This window comes from Antrostomus carolinensis, unplaced genomic scaffold, assembly GCF_000700745.2.
Source record: "Antrostomus carolinensis isolate BGI_N321 unplaced genomic scaffold, ASM70074v2 scaffold1070, whole genome shotgun sequence".
In the NCBI taxonomy this organism is placed as follows: domain Eukaryota; kingdom Metazoa; phylum Chordata; class Aves; order Caprimulgiformes; family Caprimulgidae; genus Antrostomus; species Antrostomus carolinensis.
In genome coordinates this window covers 59,675-79,270 of record NW_010286233.1, presented here as the reverse complement: position 1 = coordinate 79,270, position 19,596 = coordinate 59,675, and the positions used below count along the sequence as shown (strand labels likewise).

General features: G+C 38.4%; 1 protein-coding gene across 1 annotated transcript in view; it reads left to right on the top strand.

Annotated features, from left to right (window-relative positions):
* The first annotated feature begins 2,974 nt into the window (after positions 1 to 2,974).
* Positions 2,975 to 19,596, top strand: part of RAP1GDS1 (Rap1 GTPase-GDP dissociation stimulator 1) — a 47,501-nt gene continuing 30,879 nt past the window's right edge. The window contains exons 1-2 of the mRNA XM_029085561.1: positions 2,975 to 3,038; positions 7,633 to 7,758. Coding sequence (XP_028941394.1) covers positions 2,975 to 3,038; positions 7,633 to 7,758 — 190 coding nt within the window. The remainder of the gene's footprint in view (positions 3,039 to 7,632; positions 7,759 to 19,596) is intronic.

Below are 19,596 nucleotides of genomic sequence, written 5' to 3'. Positions count from 1 at the left end.
TCTGCCTGATGCTAGAGTAACATGCTTTTCCCCTCAAACAATTATATTTGAACACTCACTCAGGGTAGAGAGGAGGTAGGGGTGCCCCTGCCCAGTGGTAGGAGAGGTACACTTGCTGCTAGTCAAATTAATCAGTCTTCCCTCTTTTGTCAGTAGCAAAAGTTTGACATTTATACTCAGCCTGGGTAACAAGAACCAGTGGGATGTTGGTTTGAAGGGGAGAGTATATGCAGGTGTGCCTCCTGTATTGCTTAAGAGTAAGGAAAAAAAAAATCAATGGTCTGTTTTCATCTGTGTGATCCCAGCTAGCCGATTTCTCATTTCTGACTGGTCTGTATAGCCCTATACTTTTATTGGTACTCACCTGCTTATCATAATAAAATAAGTCAGTGCATATCTGCTACATACAGCTGGCCTGGAGAAGTATTTAATTTTATTTTCCCACTTCTTGCAGGATATATTTTGTTCAACTTATGTAATTTAAGCTTTGCACAGTAATAAGTCCATCAAACTACAGGTCACAGAAATAACATTGGATACTCTGTATCTCAGCAACATGGCAGGAGAAAATGCATTAACTTCTCCTGCCTACTAATTGTGGTTAAGCTTATACAAGCTTACAGATATCTGCATTTCCACTTTTAAAACTTTCAGTTTTGAACTTAAAGGAGAAGGAGGATCTCTTCTTTAATAGACAGCTAAGGTGTCTGGACCAGTCTTTAGTCCTGACATGATTTTCTCTGAATTCAAACTTTTCTTTCATCCGTATATATCCATGGAAGAATGTACCTACTAAGTATATGCTATATGTCAGAATTTCTAAAAGCTTCCAAATAAGCCATAAGCTCCTGTACATTGTATCTTCTGAGAGGGTATCTCAGTGCATTTCAAAAATTGCAGTTAACTGGATTGCAAACAGATTAATAATTAGCACTTATATTATGCATGATGTGTTGAAATTATTCAGTCTTAATTTTATACCTAATCTGTTTGTAATCAGATGTCAGCTTAGACATACTGTAGATGTCCTAGCCAACAAACAACATCCCAAGATGGAATTGAATACAGAAATAGAGTCATAACTGCAATCCAGACTTGAAGTTCTCTCCTTTTAGTCCATTTTCTTCTGTCACCTAGACATCACTGGCTCTTAGCCAGTGAAGCATGTACATACTGTATGTGAGCCACAAAACCTGTGTGAGTCACCTCTACCAGGCTTGTGCTGACTTATCTGCAGGGTGAGCTCGAGTGGCTCTGTCCTGTGCTCAGAGGCAGCAGGGGTTGTCCCAGAGCTGCCACAAGTCAAAAATCAATTGCAGTCCTGAGAATGGGGAAAGGAGGAGGAGGAGGAGGAGGTGAGCCTAGTGACATGTCGTTACCAGTTCACAGGTAAGAACAGCTGAAGAGTGGTTGCAAACTGCTGCTCTTGAAAACTAGCCAGTTGTGATGCACAAAATACTCATTTACTTGTTTAGAGAGAAAACAGGGACTGTTGTCTTAAAAAAACTATTGGATTAGTTTAAGGCTCCTCCTTTGCTGTTCAAGAGTGTATAATATCTCTCCCTTTACTCCCAGATTTGAAAGATACCAAAATTAATTGATTACTACTATCGCTGCCCAGCCTGACTGTCTTGATAACTCTTACACCACCGTAAGAGTGCTTCTAACAAATGGCAGAAAGTGGTGCTGTCTTCTCAACTCTGAAATGTCTACATCTGTTTCTCACTGACAAGCCCTAGCAATTTTTTAAATTTTAACTTGTGCTTACTGTAAAGCTTTTAATTTTAGTGATGTGAGGGGGTTTGTGCATTTTGTGGTGCTTAAAAATGCCCCTGGGAGACGGGGTTGTCGAAGAACAGACTTGCATTCAGATGGATTTGTTTTGCTGTGCAAAAGTCATCCATTAGAGCATCTCACAGCCATATTTGGAGAATGCAAGTAACTTTAATTATGGATGGCTTAAGGAATCATGATGCTTTCTGAAGTGATAGCTGCCATCTAATCATATTGTATGTCACACTAATATTCATCTCAATTATGTGGTTATTTGAAAGCATTAGCAAAACATATTTTAGCATCTAGTACCTTATCTTTAATTGCAGTGGAATCGATATTAATTTTTAGTTTGTTACAGAGGTGTTGGCCAGCAGTGCTAGGTGGGGCCCTGTTATGGAGCAGCTGCACAATTCCTCTCTACTGTAGGTAGAAAGAAGAAAAAAATTGTCCTGAATCTTTAATTTGTACTCTACTACAAGAAACTCAGTGTTATTTTTCCCTTTCCCTTCTACTGAGACTATGCTGGAGCTACTGTAGTTTAGCAGAGTAACAGAGAAGATATCCAGGCTGAGTGCAAGAGGAGTCTAGACCAGGATCTGCTTAGCTCTCCCTTTTCTCTGGTGTCTGACTCCTACGCTGCATTAAGCTGTGCCCTCAGCTGTAATGACATCCCCCCATCATTCCTTGAATGTTTCAAATAATTAATCAGTTCAGAGTACTGTTCCTTCACTTTTACATAGTGTTTTAGGATACTGCCTATGACTCCATGAGCTTTAGTCCTTCTACCAGTCTCTCCAGTAGTTTCTCTATGTATGCATGAGTATGTATCTATATGTACTTCTATAACACAGAGTTGCCTTATAAAGATCAATTGATGAGAAATGGCAAAGTATTAAGTTCTATAAACATATCATAGAAAAAAATTATGATCACTGAAAGAGCAGTTGGTTTCTTATATGGGAAAATAAGTACTTTAATAGTTACCTTTGAGAAGACTTAACTTCCATTCTGCTTTTGTTTCTTTTCTTCCCCAAAGCAGGCTGTTGCGCAAGTCATTTTTCTGTGATGTGTTTTTCAGATACGGAAACAAGTGAAAAAATCCAGAAAAGTGGAGTTCTTCAGGTGTTTGCGAGTCTGTTGACGCCACAATCTTCCTGCACAGCAAAAGTAGCTAACATCATAGCAGAAGTAGCCAGAAATGGTGAGGTTTTCCACAAGAACTTTTCTGCTGGAACATCTTCAGTTTTTCACCTCACTTGTCAGTATGTTTTACTTCATTTATGTTTTCATTTCGTAGATTAGACACCTTCCATATCCTTTCCTTTCACTCTTTTTGGTTTTGTTTTGTCAAATTTGTTTCTCTACTTTTTAATACAATCGAAACAGCATTTGGCTGCTGGAATTTTTTTAGGCCTTACTTTCATGCTATTTAGTCTTTAAGACAATCAACAGTATAATTTGTTGGGCAGAAGTAGCACGCTGCTGGTTTTATGAAATGCATATAGGAAAAAAAGACATGCATCATTTATGCATGCAGTTACACATAGTGCACATAATTACAATAGTAGTATGTATACCAGTGGTTAAGGGATAGTAGATCATTTCTTTAGTCTGAAATTTGTGATTATATTATTACCATTATGTGGCCTTTGATACCCCACCAAAACTAGTTACTCCTACCTAAAGAGCATTACATGTGTTAGAGTAAGAGCCCAAAATGACAAATGAGAATCAGGAGTCCCTTCTGGTATGTATTATATATATATACAGTCATATAATGTAGGAGATAATCTAAAACTATTTAATTTTTTTTCTTTAGAAAGAATGATCTTAAAACTCACCCAATACCCTGCATACCTTGAGCTCAAAAAAATTGCCTCATATCTGCAGGCAGGTGATACTGGCAGACCCTGTGATGAGGGTGGAGGAGGTTTGTGGCTGACTTTTCTCACTCCTCGACTTGCTGCTGTCCCAGCCAGAGACACACAGACTGCATTTTACACTTTCCTTCCCCAGAGGCTAGGCAGAGAAAAATAGGATGCCTCTTAAATGCTGTCTACATGCAGGCCTGGCAGCATCTCTCCCTCTGTAAACTCTCATGCTGATGCCTTTTCAGAGAAAGGGTTACATTATTGCTGAGTATTTCCACATTGCCTTTCCTCCTTTTCTTTGGAATCACAGTACTACAGCTTCTTACTGATAGCCCCTGGGTGACCTCCTCCACCCAGTTCACTGATTTTGAGACAGTGCTGTATATGGATATTCAGAAATAACATTAACAGGAAAATAAGATATACTTTTTTAGTTTTTAAGTTTTAAAATTCTTTAGATAAATATACAGTAAAAAATGTAAACTTAGAAATGTTTCAGAATGATAGATTCATGCAACTGTATCACATACTTTTTCTGTACTTAAGAAATTAAAATAATAATAATAATAATAATAATTAATAATATATTTAGAATATTGCAGTCAACTGTGTATCCTCGAAGTTAGTCCTTTTAGCTCCTACCTCAGAATGGGAAAAGTTAAGAATAAAAACAATGTTCACAATAGCTTAACTGATTACTATGCATTGTTTCCTGCAAGATTCTCTTACAGAGCATTTTAGTCAGTATCTTTCAAAGCTGAATTAATACATGAAATCTCTGAATAGTTTCTAATGTATCATTTTCCCTGCCAGCTTTTAAATTGCTGTTATGAGTACACTCTTCAGAAGAGCCAGCATTTTACCTGGTTCATCGTACGAAATAGCTTTTGTCTTTTTCTTACAGTTATTTATCAGGTGTAACTGGGACATCTGACAGCCAAAGTTAAAGTGAATGTATTCAGAAATTATTTAAGGTGCCCAGTGCTTTTAAGACTGAGATGAGCTGGCTGTATGTCTTTGGATTCTAACTTTGTTGAAATAGTTGCTCAAGCAGGATAGCAGGGAATACCTCATTTGAATTCTGATGTTTTCTTTATCCTCTTACATAAGAACACAAGTTTTTTATGCTTATATTGCACCTTTTTCAACAAGCTCCAGGGCGCTTTGAGAAATTTGTGTTATCAACATCCTACAGATAGTAGGCATTGAACCCAGGCAATTGAATGGATTTCCCTATGGTCACACCATGCAGCACTGGCAGAGCTGGGAGTAGTGCCTCTGAAGCTGGGCTTTACTGATAAAAGAGCATCTTTTTCTTCCTCACTTCTTGCTTTCCTTTCCCATTCCCCTCACCTGGTCCTACACACACACATCTGATCACGTCGAATCCCTGTACTTGCCTCAGTGGTTTTGTCATGTTTTTTTTCCTTCTTTTCATCCCTTTGTGCTCTTGCTGTTTCACTTCTCCAGCTCGCGTGACTCTTCCTCCTCCCAACATGAGCTCCTGTTAGTTGCTGCCATTTTAAATATCCAAACACACAAAACTCTTGTCTCTCCAGCTACAGCCATTTCCCTTTCAACAGTGAGCTTACAAGGCTCAGATGCACTTGCAACATGGAGTTTCTCTCCCCACTGTGGACCTTTTAAACCCTCTTCAGAGGTCTTTAGTCTCCTCATCTTTTCCAGGCATAGGAATGAGAACATCTTCTTCACAGTCTGTAATACTATAACGCAATTACTTTTCTCTTTCAAAATCTTGTCCTCCTTTGGTTTGTTACGCTGTCCTCAGTGGTTTTCCTCCTAACTCCTTAAGCAATTCTTCACTGTCCTTCAAAGGATCTGCTTCATTTGACTGCCAGGTTAGTGTAAACCTTCTACATGATTCTATTCTTGATTACCTTCTCTTTCTTCTATTACTTCCATGTAGTATCACCTGCAAATATAGTTGCAGTTACCACATTTTTGTTGCTGTCTCACAGATCTCTCTCTTGCTATATATGGCACCATTTCTTTTACTTTGTGCCCTTACATGACCTTGATAAATACAAGTTTGCTCAGCCTATTGCCTAAATATTTTGTTGCTGAATGGGAAACTGAAAGCTGCTGCTCGGTCCAAATAGAGGAAGAGTTTCTTACTCCTTTTCAGCGCGTGAGCAAGAACCTAAACATGCAGCACAACAGACTGAGACCTCTCAGTCTTTTAGCAGAGAACAAGTTCCACTTCCTGTTGCAGACTAGGAGAAAAAAAAATAATAATCTTACTTTGATGATGTAGAAACTATGGTAAATTAGTGGGTGTAAAAGAAAGTGATGCAGAAAAAAGATGAGGAACAGAGAAGAGTTTTTGTAGGCAATTAAGAGAGGAAAAGGCTGAGGGGACAGAGAAGAGAGAGGGAGGAACAGAATACATTTAGTAAATAATCATTGAGGTGACAATCAAAGTGAGTGATAAAGAAATAGATTAAAAGTTACAAGGACATGGCAAGACCAACTCTATAGAACAGATGTATCTGATGTTTGTTCTGTTCATTACAATGGATACCATCACCATTTATCACAGTACAGCATCTGTCTACAGCTTAAAAATGTTACAATATCTTACGAAGTTGGGTCACTTGTGCTGACTGCTATCTTCTGTTGGACTTGTGCAAGTGTATAGATATTTATGATTCTACTTCATCTACTTGTTGATATATCAAAATTTATGATCACGTGAGGATTTCTTACCTCTGACAATTCTTTCTTTAGCTAGAATAACACTGCAAGATTAACTACAAAGGATACAAGATTTTGTAGCTACAGAAACAACGAAGAACATTGTAGTAGGTGCAACAAAGGGAGTATTTAAGAAGATGTATTTGTACTTCAAGCATTGTTTTAAATCTTTGAGTTTTTGACATGAGGGTTTCTGTTGATCCAGAATCAGAAGAACTTTCTCATCTCTTTTTATGGGGATTGTACACCCTGGTTCATTCTGTCTCATAAATTACTAAGTAGCACAAAGGTAAACTGGTTTTGGAAGACCCAACGTATTCTAGGATCAGGAAGAGACGTAATTTGCAACTCACAACAAATCAGAAACATATTGACCTTTTCCTATTACAATGCTACATCTCTGAAACTATTAAGTGACACTCGGTATATCAGGTGGTGGCTTCTGTAAACTGTCCTTGTAAAATGGGCAGCACAGTGCTTGTCTAAGTATAGCTCCTTCTGGAGGCCAGTCCTTCATCTCGCTGACACCAGAATAATTGGTGTCACCATCTGTGACTTGCACGGATGTGAAATATTTTGGTTCTCTGTGACTGGGGGACATAGCAGGAAGGAAGGAAGGACAGAAAGGCACAGAGGTTTCCCAGTGGATGAGTCCTCTACCCTTCCTCCCATGGTGGGCATCAGATGATAGACTGTGGAAAGGTACAGGTCTTTGGAGTCGCATAATCTCTCTTATATTTCCAATTTATTCTGTTCCTTTCCTTACTTTCCAAATAAAGAGCCTGCTACTTAGCTTTGATTTCTTTTTTAAATTTTTTTTTTTTTAAACAAAAGTGTTTCGGGAGTTCTAATTAAGGGAATAGAGAGTAAAAAATGCTGCTCATTTTGGAGTATGAGTACTAGTTTTGTGTTATATAGTAATTTTAATTTATGTTGAATTTGTTGGGGTGGAGAAAAAGGTTGTGAAATCACTGTTCTTTTCACCACTTCTTTATGATGCTAAAAACATCCTCAGTCTGAGCTATGTTAAATTAGTTTCCATGGAAGTCAATTAAATACTCTTAATTCCTTCTAAATTAGTGAATAATGGAAGAACATAAGCCCAAATCCTGATTTGGGTTTATTCTCTAGAAACTTGCATGATAACTTGCATTGTGTGTTTATGCATATGTTTATTCTCACAAAAGACCCAGTTGCAATGCCAGTGTAAGTAGAATGGATGAAACTGAAAAAAGTCAGCTTGCTTTAACAGGCTTTGCATTATTTGCAGAATTTATGCGGAACCCATGTGTGGATGCTGCATTGATCCCTCCTTTGGTGCAGCTGTTAAACTGCAAAGACCAGGAAGTATTGCTTCAAACAGGACGTGCCCTGGGCAATATATGCTACGACAGCCGTGAGTGTTGTAATATGCCATATTTTGTAGATGCTTTTGCAGGAGGGAGGGAAATGTTTTGGTGTTATGTACATTGTGTACTGGGGGGTCGTTTTCTTATTTTCTTGATATTTACCACATGACTCTTTTGATTGCATGGGACAATTGAATGTCACACTTGCTTTATGCTTTTGTGACAGAAAAATTAAAAAACCTGTTTCGATATTGTGATACACTGGATATAAGAATGTGAAAGATTTGTGATCCTGACCTTGGTTTTTTTTTAAACATAATGAGCTAGGTATTCAAAGAGCAAGTGCTACATACACAAAGGCCTCAATAGTTAACTTTTCCTCAAACAGAATGTTTCAGAAGGGAATATTCATATTCTACCAGTTTCAAAGCTGTGCAGACCTACATATACGGCTGAAATGATGGCTGAGCTATGTTGGTGACTCTCAAAATTCTTATGTGGCCTATCAATTGCTCCCAGATTACATATTGGTATTTTTGGTAGTCAGGGGTTATGGGGGAGGAGGTTGGTGAGGTTTTTTAGCTTTTTGTGGGCACAGTAAATTTTGTACTGCCAAGCAATGAGTTTTGAAATGCAGTTGTGCCTCCATGTACTGATTACATGCATGGACGTGTCATTTGCAAAATCAAAACAGTGGTTGCAGTGTTTTGAAAATGCAGCTTCGTTATCTCTTACTTTAAATATTTTTATAAAAGCCAGTATATGATAAATATGGTACAGAAGCAGAGACACCAGTAACATCTTTCTATGTACATGAAGGAAGCAGAAGCCTGTGGATGTCTGCACACTGGAAGTGAGCTGAATTTGTAAAAACATTTTGTTATCTTGAGATTTAGTGCCTTATTTCATATGGCAAGAAATTTTCTTTGTGCTATGAGTTGCATTTACTAAAAGTTTTGCTGTTCTGAATACTGTCTGTTTAAAAAACTCAATTATTAGTAGCCTTTCTCCTTGCTACTTTTTTTCATCCTAGTTTGGAAATTTACATTTTATGTTGTTGTATATTAACTTGCCTTTGACCTCTGGGAAGTTAATCAGATTTTCCATGCTGGCTTTTCCATTTACAGACAACTACTGCTTGGGGATGTTAATGTATGATTCTTTCATTTAGGATTTTCTTTAAGGTCATCAATCAACTGAACAGCTGCTTCCCCATGGAAACTTCACATAGAAACTGTTGAGCTTTCTAGAACATAACTTATTTACAATATTTTATTTCAGGGTCGTATGTGATATAAAGCTCACTCCCCGGTGGCACTGGTTTACTTCTTAAAAGTAAAATCTACATAACTATTCATGTCATTGTTCAACCCACATTTTTTCATGAAATACAATAAGGACATACAAAAAATGGGTTTGTAGTATCAGGTATTGTGGACTAAGTCTGGCTTTTACAGTGCAGGATTTATCCAGTACAGAAAAGCTGTATTACACACTTTGTGTTGCCCTTCTGTGGGCAAAGCTGGCACTGATAAAATCTACAGGGGGAAGTGAGGTGTTCTGTATGCCACGTGTTGCTGTGCTTCTGTGGGATGATAGTTCACTACCTTCCCTGTGTATTTGAATAAGATTAATGAATAAAGTGAATAAAGTGTCACAAAAATCAAGATTAGCATCTTGAATTTGAGTAGAAGAGGCTATTTACAGTGCTTATTTAACACATCCACCCTATCTGACTTCATTTTGTATGTTATCATAATGTGTAATGGTTATGTAGTTATGTACTCTATCCTAAATTCTTGTTTAGGACAAACACTTTCAATATGCTTATTACTATAAAATTTAATATATTGCCATTTATTACTATTGTTTTTCCCTTACAAAGATCTTACTAAAATATAACAAAGACAAGGTGTGGAGGCCAATAGTTCTAATAGAAAATGTTGTTAGGCATTGATAATCTTTTTCTTTTCAATTGAGACAAAAGCAGCTGTTACCCATCTGATAACTGGGAATCATATAGGAACTTGAAATACATCAATAACTATATTTTTCCATATACATGAGCATTTTTTCACTTTCACTGCCCATGTAGTTATAATATGCAGTAATGAGGAACGTCTTTAAGTCCTAGGTCAATATTAGGCTGAAATTATGAAATCAAGCCTGAATTGAGTGGCTCATAGCAACATTTCTGTTTACTGAAAGCCCTAATTATCCTGTATTTCATCCCAGCAAGTATGCATCACTTTGTTTAGTGACAGTTTGTGCAAAAAGGAGTTAATCAGGTCTCAATTTCTGAGAGAAGTCTGCATGGCACAGGGTGAAGGTTGTGGGACAAATGGCTTTTCCTACAGGGAAGGCCCCTTAAAAGTGGCCTTGCAGAGGAGAAGGATTGCCTAAAATATTTTCTTGATTAAATGAAAATGGCAGTGGCTTCTCAGAGTTCATGGATCCTAGAGTTGCTACATGAAGGAAAGACCATTTCCACCTAAGTTCAGGAGGTGCTACTCCTGGAACACAGCTGCTGTGGAAAGGTAATTCATAGTTAAGTCCCAGTGCTGGAAGTGTTTTAGTATCTTCCACAAGGCAAAAGGGAAATTACACACTTGCTGGCCAGAGACCTTACTTACTGAAGAGATTCATCTCCTCACAGAAAACATGCAATGAAAAGCTGTTGACTTACTGACAGATTTTCTTCTCTATTAAGTTTGAGGTACACATGCACAGTGTTATTGTCTGAGTGCTCGATGAGTGTTAGCCCCCTAAAATAATACTGAATCGCATTTTGTAAACAGTTAAAAAGGAAGAACTAGGTCACATTTATCCCAACTAGCCTTGAGAGCATCCTTTTTAAAGTATATATGTTGTGAAGAGATCTGCTTTATGTGAGTCTCTGAACATCAAGAATACAGGCAAATATAATTGCAAAGAGGAGTAGAAGGAAGCTTTGGTAGTACTGATGAAGCTTCTAGTCTCCCAGCCTTCTTCTTAAATGCAGAGATGAAAGAAACAATTGAGGCAGCCAAAAAGATTTTAAGTCAGGAGCAATGAATTAAACTAATGGCAGTATGCAGACTGTTCAGTGCTGTCCTACAATTTAAGACCAGATACATTACTGCATGTTCCTGTACAGCCTGTAATTGTTCTACATGCTTTATGTAGTAAACGCTACATACACCTTGGGCCCCAAATTTTTGTCAAAGCAGAAAGTGCAAAGCAAAGAAATGGAGACGTGATCTCTCCTCTCCCTCCTGCTTTCTCCCACACTATATCTACAGCCTGTACTGAGTACAGCTGCTTGTACTTCCGTATCCCCAGACAACGGCTTCCTCAGCCTCATTCAGAGACAGAATTTCGTTTGAACTTTATTACTAGATGCAAAGCTCCTAGCCCACTCATTCCTTTTAAACACTAGTTATGGTTTTTTGCTTATAATTAAAACAAAATTCTTAGGCATTGCCCAGTCAGACCATAAAACCTATCCTTCTAGCTGCTTCACTAGTCCTTATCCATGAATCAAGCCATACTTTTCTACTGTCTTTCTTTCCAGCCTCCCCTACCATTCTCCTCAGTGCTGTTTCTTAAGTAAATTTGTTAATTTAGGGCTGTTACATATGTATAGATGTCACAGACTAATAGGGCATACCTCCAAAACTCTTCTAAGTTCTCCCTACACCTTAGTTCCATGTGCAACATGAAGATCTCATCTCCACTGTTCAGGAAAAGTTATGTTTAAGACAGCATGGGCTACAAAAAGTAATGTCTTAAGTCAGAGCAGAATGGTTAATTCTGCTGTAGATAAAGCCTAAAAACAATTTGCTACCATCAGCTCTGGCAGTTGGGTTATTAAATTAAAGAGTTGCATTATCCAAATTGCAGACTGTGATCACTTCATGAACAATATGATGGCTAGTACGCACCTCAGCTCTCTCTGCTGGCTTCTTTCCCAATAGACTGAGAAGACTCTGGTGACTCAATCGTGGCAGATTGAGTGCTTGAGGGACAGGGAGACTGAGACCACAGTTTTCAGGTTAGGCCTGCCTTCTTAAAAGACCCACATGAGAATGGGGGAAAGATCAGGCCAACCAGATAAATTTTAGTCAAGAATTTCAATGGAAGATGATACTATATGATAATAGTAGTATTTTCTTAGCAAATAATAGCCTTACGGTATTTTTTTATCATTAAGTTTGTGATACACATGCTATCTTAATCTCAGTGATCTTTCCACATTTATTAAGCTTCAGTTTTTAACTGTTTGACAAACTGTTTTCCTGTGCTTTTATATAGCATTGTGCACACTATAGAAGCTACCGTAATTATACTATGAAAGTGATAATTTTAAGAGGAAGTGAAAGGTTAGGATATTTAGAGCCTGATTCAGTAGCCCTACAGACTAGAGGGAGTCATTCTGATTGACTTCGGTTGTGATTAGATTAGGCTCTTCCCCTTTAGAAAATAATTCCTTCTTGCTGTTTAGAGCATCCACATATTCTAAAAGCTATCAAAGGGAAATAAGCTCTCCATATATCTTGTAAGGGAAATGAAAAATTTCCCACTCTGCCCTTCCATAATATTCATATTAATGGTAGTGCTTAGAGACCTCCTTGGGAAATCTCAAAGGTATTGAGATTTGCACCCATCCACAACCTTGTTTCTTCATGAAACCACCAGTCTGGTGGTCTCACCAACCATACTTTATTATATAAACAGCTCTAGAATTGGAAAGAAACTAAAAATGCCAACTCATTCTATAAAAGCTCTCTTCTGCCAGCTGCTTATCTACCCTTTTCTGCAGGAAATTTACTGGATCCTTTTCTCATTTCCCAAGCTGTACATTTCTTTGTTATCTGCCTAGTCTTACTTGTATTGATGGCAAGACTCCGTGCTGAATTTCAGTGATGTGGCCTTTCACATAGACCCAGATCTCCTTTGATCCCAGCCTTAACACCAGACCATGAACATTATACCACTTACTGTTTAAAAAGATCTTACACCTACTATAAATTCTGTATTCTAAGCTGCCCATCCTTATAAGGATGTACAGACCCTTTTGCAGAGACCTGCTAAGAAAGGCTAAGTACAAAACCCAGAAAATACTCGACTGTACAGTTACATACATCTCCTCTCAGGAAATGAGGTTAATTTCAGGATCTAAAGCAGAAAACCAGACACTTTAGAATTCAAGGTACTGGAAAGAAGTCAAATTCAGTTTTCTTTAAAAAATGGCACAACTTTTTTCAGTACCATATGGAAAACCAGCAGAATCCTGGAACACAACTGGTGTTGATAATGGCACACTACTGGCTAATCATTTTTATGAAGGTCACCCTGATTCATGCAGCCAGGCAGCATCTTACCACAGTCTTGCATATTTCATTGTACTAGATCCTACCAAATGCAAATGCCACCTACTAAGCTAGGTGGCATTTGTTACTAAGCTGTTTCCCAAGCAATAGCATTAAATTGAGACCAGAGGCTTTAACTTGTTGCTTGAAAACTGATTGTTTAGAAGAACTTACAGAGAATTAAAATTCTAGATTTTAATTGTACAGTAATAGTGTTTTACCTTTAGATCTGTCCTCTCCAAGGCATGTCAGAGTCTTAGAAAACTACAGCATTTTTAAGTTAAAAGTCCTTGATAATGCAGTAATTTTTTCCAAGCCTCTGCAGCACAAGTATTGCATCAGCTGGAAACTAAGCATACCATATGCACACCAACACATACTTACACAGTAATATTTAGTACTTATCAGCAGTTAATCATGAATGTTCTTAGGAAGCTGTTAAACAATATTCTAATTTACTTATTTTATAGCTGGCCTAAATGGAATCAGAATGATGAGATCTTCCTAGAGTGTCAAAAAGAGCCATTCAAGAGGTGATATGAAAAACATGAATTCTCCTTCTCAGGCTATTATTACTCTTTTTAAAATTTACATTCTAAATATTAACTCTACTGAAACAAGGGGCAAAATTCTCATTACTCTAAGCCAAAACTTAACAGAAGCCCACATGGTGGGGGGGGCAGGGGAGGGGTAGGAAAGAACCAAAACCAAATAGCTGTGGATTTGCAATTTTTCCCTTCTTTTAGAAGAAGGTATGAAGCCTGATTTTCTGTTTGTTTTAAAGAGTATAGATATGATAGATCCTACTTATTTTCTGCAGTGCAAATATTTTTTCTCTTCCTGTTTTTTCCAGGAACATTGTTTGAATAAGCAGAATAAGTAGATCAGAATTCTGTCAGTACAGTCACACGTTGTTGCTTTAAAGCCCCTTGGAAAAATAAAGCTTTTTAATTGAGTGTCTAGCTGTGGCCAGAGTGTATAGTTTATTCTACTTTATTTAGAAAAGTAGGCATTATGTGACTAGAAATATCAACTGTCAGCAACGATAGAAAACATCAACTGAATTACCACGGAAAACAGAAGAAAAAATCTGTTAGCATCTTGCTGAGCACTACTTATGTATAATTGGGGAGCATTTATTAATTTTTTTTGTTAAGCTTGCAGCCATTGTTCTCTTTTTAACTTCATTTTTTAATACAGTTTAATTATATAATCATAGCTTCTTAAATAATAATGTAGAATATAATTTTTTTGTACTCTCAGATCCATTTCTGCAGATTTTTGCAATACTGTGCACTATGCATATATTGCACAGGCTAAGTGTTTTAGTTATTTACATGATAGCTACAAAGGCATCTGGTTTTATACAGCACGTCATACAGTGCAATAACAGCGTAGATTTAACATACCACATGCAAATTCAGTTACATTTGTTGTGTTCATATCTAAGGAATACTGTGCAACTCTCAAACAGAAATTGGACATTATTGGTGAAGAACTACATTAGTAAAATCTGTCTCTTAATGCAGTGAAGCTCCTGAATGTCTCAGCAGATGAGGACTTGGTTTAGCTAGAGGGTTTTTATAATACTGTTTGTATACTAATATAATCAGGGGAAGCTGCAGCCTAAGTAGGTGACAAAAGAGTTAGGTAAAACTACAGATAATCACAAGATGATTAGCATTGGCAATAATAAAGCTGTGTTCCTGTCATGGTGTGTATGAACAAAGTTGGTCTTTGAGCCTCCTTGATCCCGAGACTGCTGTGTGCCTGACAAGTTGCCCAGCCAGCAGAATGGCCCGAGGAGTCAGGGTGGCTTCAATACCCTATCTACAACAGCATTCACATTTCCCTAAGAGAGTCACTTACCTGAGAGAGCGTCCAGTTTATCAACTGCATCTTGGCACCACCTGGCCTCTTGAGTGTGGGCTGTTCTGCAGTCGTAGTGCATTGCTAGTTGCCCTCTGGTCAAATCAGTGGATCACCTTCTGCTAAGGGAGGTAAAACATTTCCTAAAACAAAACACTTTGCTGGTCTTTCTCAGGCTGTATCCTACAGCCTTCAGATACAAGAATCTTCTACAGCTCAGCTCCTCCATGCAGGCTGCAGGCGAACAAGCAACAGCCCGCACACTGCTGCTAGGACTTGCTTCAGAAGGCCAAGTCTTCTCACTCCCACTAGGCTTCATGAGTTGGAGCAAGGATTGCAGTGACCCCAAACACAAGACTCAACCCAGCTTTTCCTAGATCCCAGGGCCACTTGTTACTTCTCACTTCTCTGAATAATTTTCTTTTCTTCCCAGGGCCTAGTAGGATCCACAAATATGCTTTATGGCAGGTTGGTTTGGTTTTGGTTTTTGCTCCTTGGGCTTTTCCCAACCTACTCCAAATCCCCATGGGTTACACGCTTTCTGAGACTGCTCCTCTGGCTGCTTTGCTGGAGACTCACAGATCCTTCAAGCTCCTTTAGCTAGCAGTACCACTCTCACACAATACAAGGCTAAGCTTCTTGCCAAGCTCCTTTCAGCAACACCCAGCAGAATGCCTCTGTTCTGCACAGGACTATGACTATGCCATGCTCAGTTCACACCCTTGTTCTTTGAGAGTTTGAAGCTGAGAGACAACATTGCACTCCAGGCCTGGGAGTAAAAATTCTAAATTAATTGCTGTGGGCAGGTTTATTCTGTTAATAGAATGAGATGCTATGAATGTCTATTTATCAGTGTAGAAAAACTGCCTGATATTTTACTGTATAATTGGATTCCATTATTTATTTCATGCCATATGAAATAATAAGCATAGGCTGGCTTCAGCTCTGACTTATGCTCTCATAAACCTAGAGCAATTTGTTTGACTGCAATGGAATTACTAAGGAGTTGCATAGAGTTATAAAATCAACTGAAGAATCTGCTGTAAGAATATTGCACATGGAAAGGAAGACAGAAGGAAGTCCTACTTTCAACTTTGAGGGCCTTCACTTGTATGTATCTAGTAGGACTTTTTCATACTGTCTGACTTCCTTGTTTTCAAATAGAATTCAGTAGTGGAAATTACCATGCTTTAAAACTAAAATCTCCTTGGAAACAATAACAAATCACCTGCTAATACTGAAACTAGCAATATTTTATGTCTTGTTGCTGATAAAAACATTTCTGCTGTTATATTGAAATTATATAACTTGAACTAGGTCCACTAGTAGAATTTGACTGGAAGTGAAGTATTAGGAAGTCTTGAATGGTAAATTCATCACTGTTCTTTTGTCTGAAATCAGAAACAAGTTATTTTTCTCATATCTATCTGACATACAAGGAATATAAAAAGTAAGCAAATTTTATTTGAATTAAATTGTGGAGTTGAATCTGGTTTGCATTTGACTGCTGTCTTGGTGTAACATTAGGGAGATTGTGATATTGGCACATTTACCCATGCCTTCAAACATTCTGCCAGACTCCAGACTCTGTAGACAAAAGAAATCCCATTATACTCATGAGAGAGATTAGAGTTTGTCCATGCTGGTATCCTATGGTCCACATATTGAACATATGTGGTGGGTTGACCCTGGCTGGATGCCAGGTGCCCACCAAAGCTGCTCTATCGTTCCCTCTTACAGCTGGACAGGGGAGAGAAAATATAATGAAAAGCTTATCGGTCGAGATAAGGACAGGGAGCGATCACTCACCAGCCAACCACCGTCATGGGCAAAACAGACTCAACTTGGGATAACTAATTTAATTTGTTACCAATCAAACCAGAGTAGGCTAATAAGAAATAAAACCAAATCAAAATCACCTTCCTCCCACCCCTCCCTTCTTCCCAAGTTCAACTTCACTCCCGATTTTCTCTACTTCCTCCCCACCAGCTGCACAAGGAGACAGGGAATAGGGGTTGTGGTCAGTTCATCACACGTTGTCTCTGCCACTCCTTCCTCCTCAGGGGGAGGACTCCTCACACTCTTCCTCTGCTTCAGCGTGGGGTCCCTCTCACAGGAGACAGTTCTGCATTATCTTCTCCAACGTGAGTCCTTCTGATGGGCTGCATTTCTTCATTAACTGCTCCAGTGTGGGTCCCCTCCATGGAGTGCAGTCCTTCAGGAACAGACTGCTCCATGGTGGGTCCCCCACAGGGTCACAAGTCCTGCCAGCAAACCTGCTCCAGCCTGGGCTCCTCTCTCCACAGGGCCACAGGTCCTGACAGGAACCTGCTCCAGTACAAGCTTCCCACAGGGTAACAGCCTCCTTCAAGCATCCACCTGATATGGGGTCCTCCATGGGCTACAGGTGGATATCTACTCCACTGTGGACCTTCATGGGCTGCAGGGGCACAACATGTTTCACCATGGTGTTCACCATGTGCTGCAGGGGAATCTCTGCCCCAGTGGCTGGAGCACCTCCTCCCCCTCCTTCTTCCCTGACCTTGGTGTCTGCAGAGTTGTTTCTCATGTATTCTCACTCTTCTCTGGCTGCAGTTGTGCAGGTTTTTTTTCTTCCCCTTTTTACATACATTATCACAGAGGCACTACTACCATTGCTGATGGGCTTCTTGGTCTCAGTCAGCAGCGGGTCCGTCTTGGAGCTGGCTGGCACTGGTTCTGTCAGACGGGGGAAGCTTCTGGCACCTTCTCACAGAAGCCACCCCTGTCGTCCTCCCACTACCAAAACCTGGCAACGCAAACCAAGAACAGTGTATTGTAAGGAGTCTACCAAAGATCTAAGTATCTCCATTTGGATACATTTTAAAATTTTATTTGTTAGAACAAACCAGTTGCACAAGAGGGCCACAGCACGTTGCTGCATCAGTTGTCCTTAGCTAGCAAATAGCCCGCTGTCAACAGTTTTATCCAAAAGGATCAATGCTACGTATTTTCAGGCCTTGAAGACAGTATATTAAAAGACAGCAGTCTGTTAGCATTTCTAGTTTACTGGTTGCACGTTTACTATTTTAGAAATAATTTCTAAAAGAATAACTTATGAGACAATACCCTCAGTGCAGCTGGAGTTAGGGCTAAGGATAGTTGCCAGCAATTTAAGATGAACTGATTACTGTCTTCTGTTTATCTCTGAAGCAAGCATGACTAATTCAAGATTAATTTTTCTTCATACAGCGAAATTTTTAAGGCTGTATTGGTTGATTTTAATCAATAAGCAAATAAAAACTGCACTTCTGGTAATCGGAGTCTTTTAATTCCTGAAGGAATTAAATAAAGGGAAAGGAAATTTCAGTACAGGGTAGAGCAATCTCAAAAATTGTCATTCAAATTATTAAAACGTGAATCTCAAAATACCGTATTGCTGTGTCCTGTCCTTTGTAGACAAGTGCACAGAAGACATAGAAAAAGCGGCAAACAGTCATAGTGCAATATAACTGCATGAAGCTTACTTTCCTTGAAAAAAAATAAAATTAAGGCAGAGCTGCTCTGTGTTCTGTGACAGGGTTGTATTCTGTATTCTCACAGTCAAAGAATTGACAGGGTCCTGAATCCAGTGATTTAAAAGCATACACAAACAGACTGAAGATAAAAAGTAGGGTCAGGTATTAAAACTGAGCGACAACATTGCATTAGAAGTTTTCTCTTTAAAGTGTTCAGATAGGGAAAATAAAAAAAAAAGGTGATCTCCCAGTATCTCTAAGTGGCAATGTTTTTCCTAATGTCTACACAGATAAAGCAGTTTACACTAACTAAGGGTTTGCCCCAACAGTGTTTTTTGAATATTTTCTCTCTGTATTTTCTTAATAAGAAGAGAGAAAACATGTAAGCAGGACCTTTCTTCCTTTAGAGTTCTACTCTGACAGTGTTTTCCCCACCGTGGTCATAATTTTCTGTATGTCACATCATAATTTCCTCTGCAGCAGCCAGTTGGATATCACAGAAGATTATGACTTCAGGTGAAAGAATAAACGGCAAAAGCAGATTAATGCCTCGGCACAAAAACCATGCAAAGAGGACCTAATTAAAAAATAGAGGATAATAAAAATAGAAGAAGTAGAACCCCTGCACCCACCTTGGGCTACTGTAGATTAGTTAATCTTTAAAAAAAAAAAAAAAAGAAAGTTACCCATAAAGCACTAGTCTAACCTAAGAAATATTTTGGTCAAAAAGAATGCAAGAGCCAAATGCAATAAAGATGAAGCACTTAAATTAAAATGGCAGCGTGTCATTTGAATTATTTGATCATTATACCCAATTGCAGAGTAAAAGAATTTTAAAAGAAATCTACTTTTTTCCATGTCATCAAAAGCAACTGACTTGGCAGTTTGGCTTGTGCAAATCAGGGACCTTTATCACACAAATCACCCTTTCCCTCACTGACTTGCACCATTTATACCAGTGTAACTATTTACACCAATAAACTTTCACAGAACATGAATTGGAGAAACGAGAATTCAGGTTATCAGTTTCAAGACAAAACCAGAACATTTCAAAGTACAAATCTTAAATTTGAAGCCCTAAAGATCATTTTTAAGATATCAAATAGTTTTCCAACTGATTGTCTGAAAAATTGTTATATTTTTGAAGCCTACATATATAATAAACATT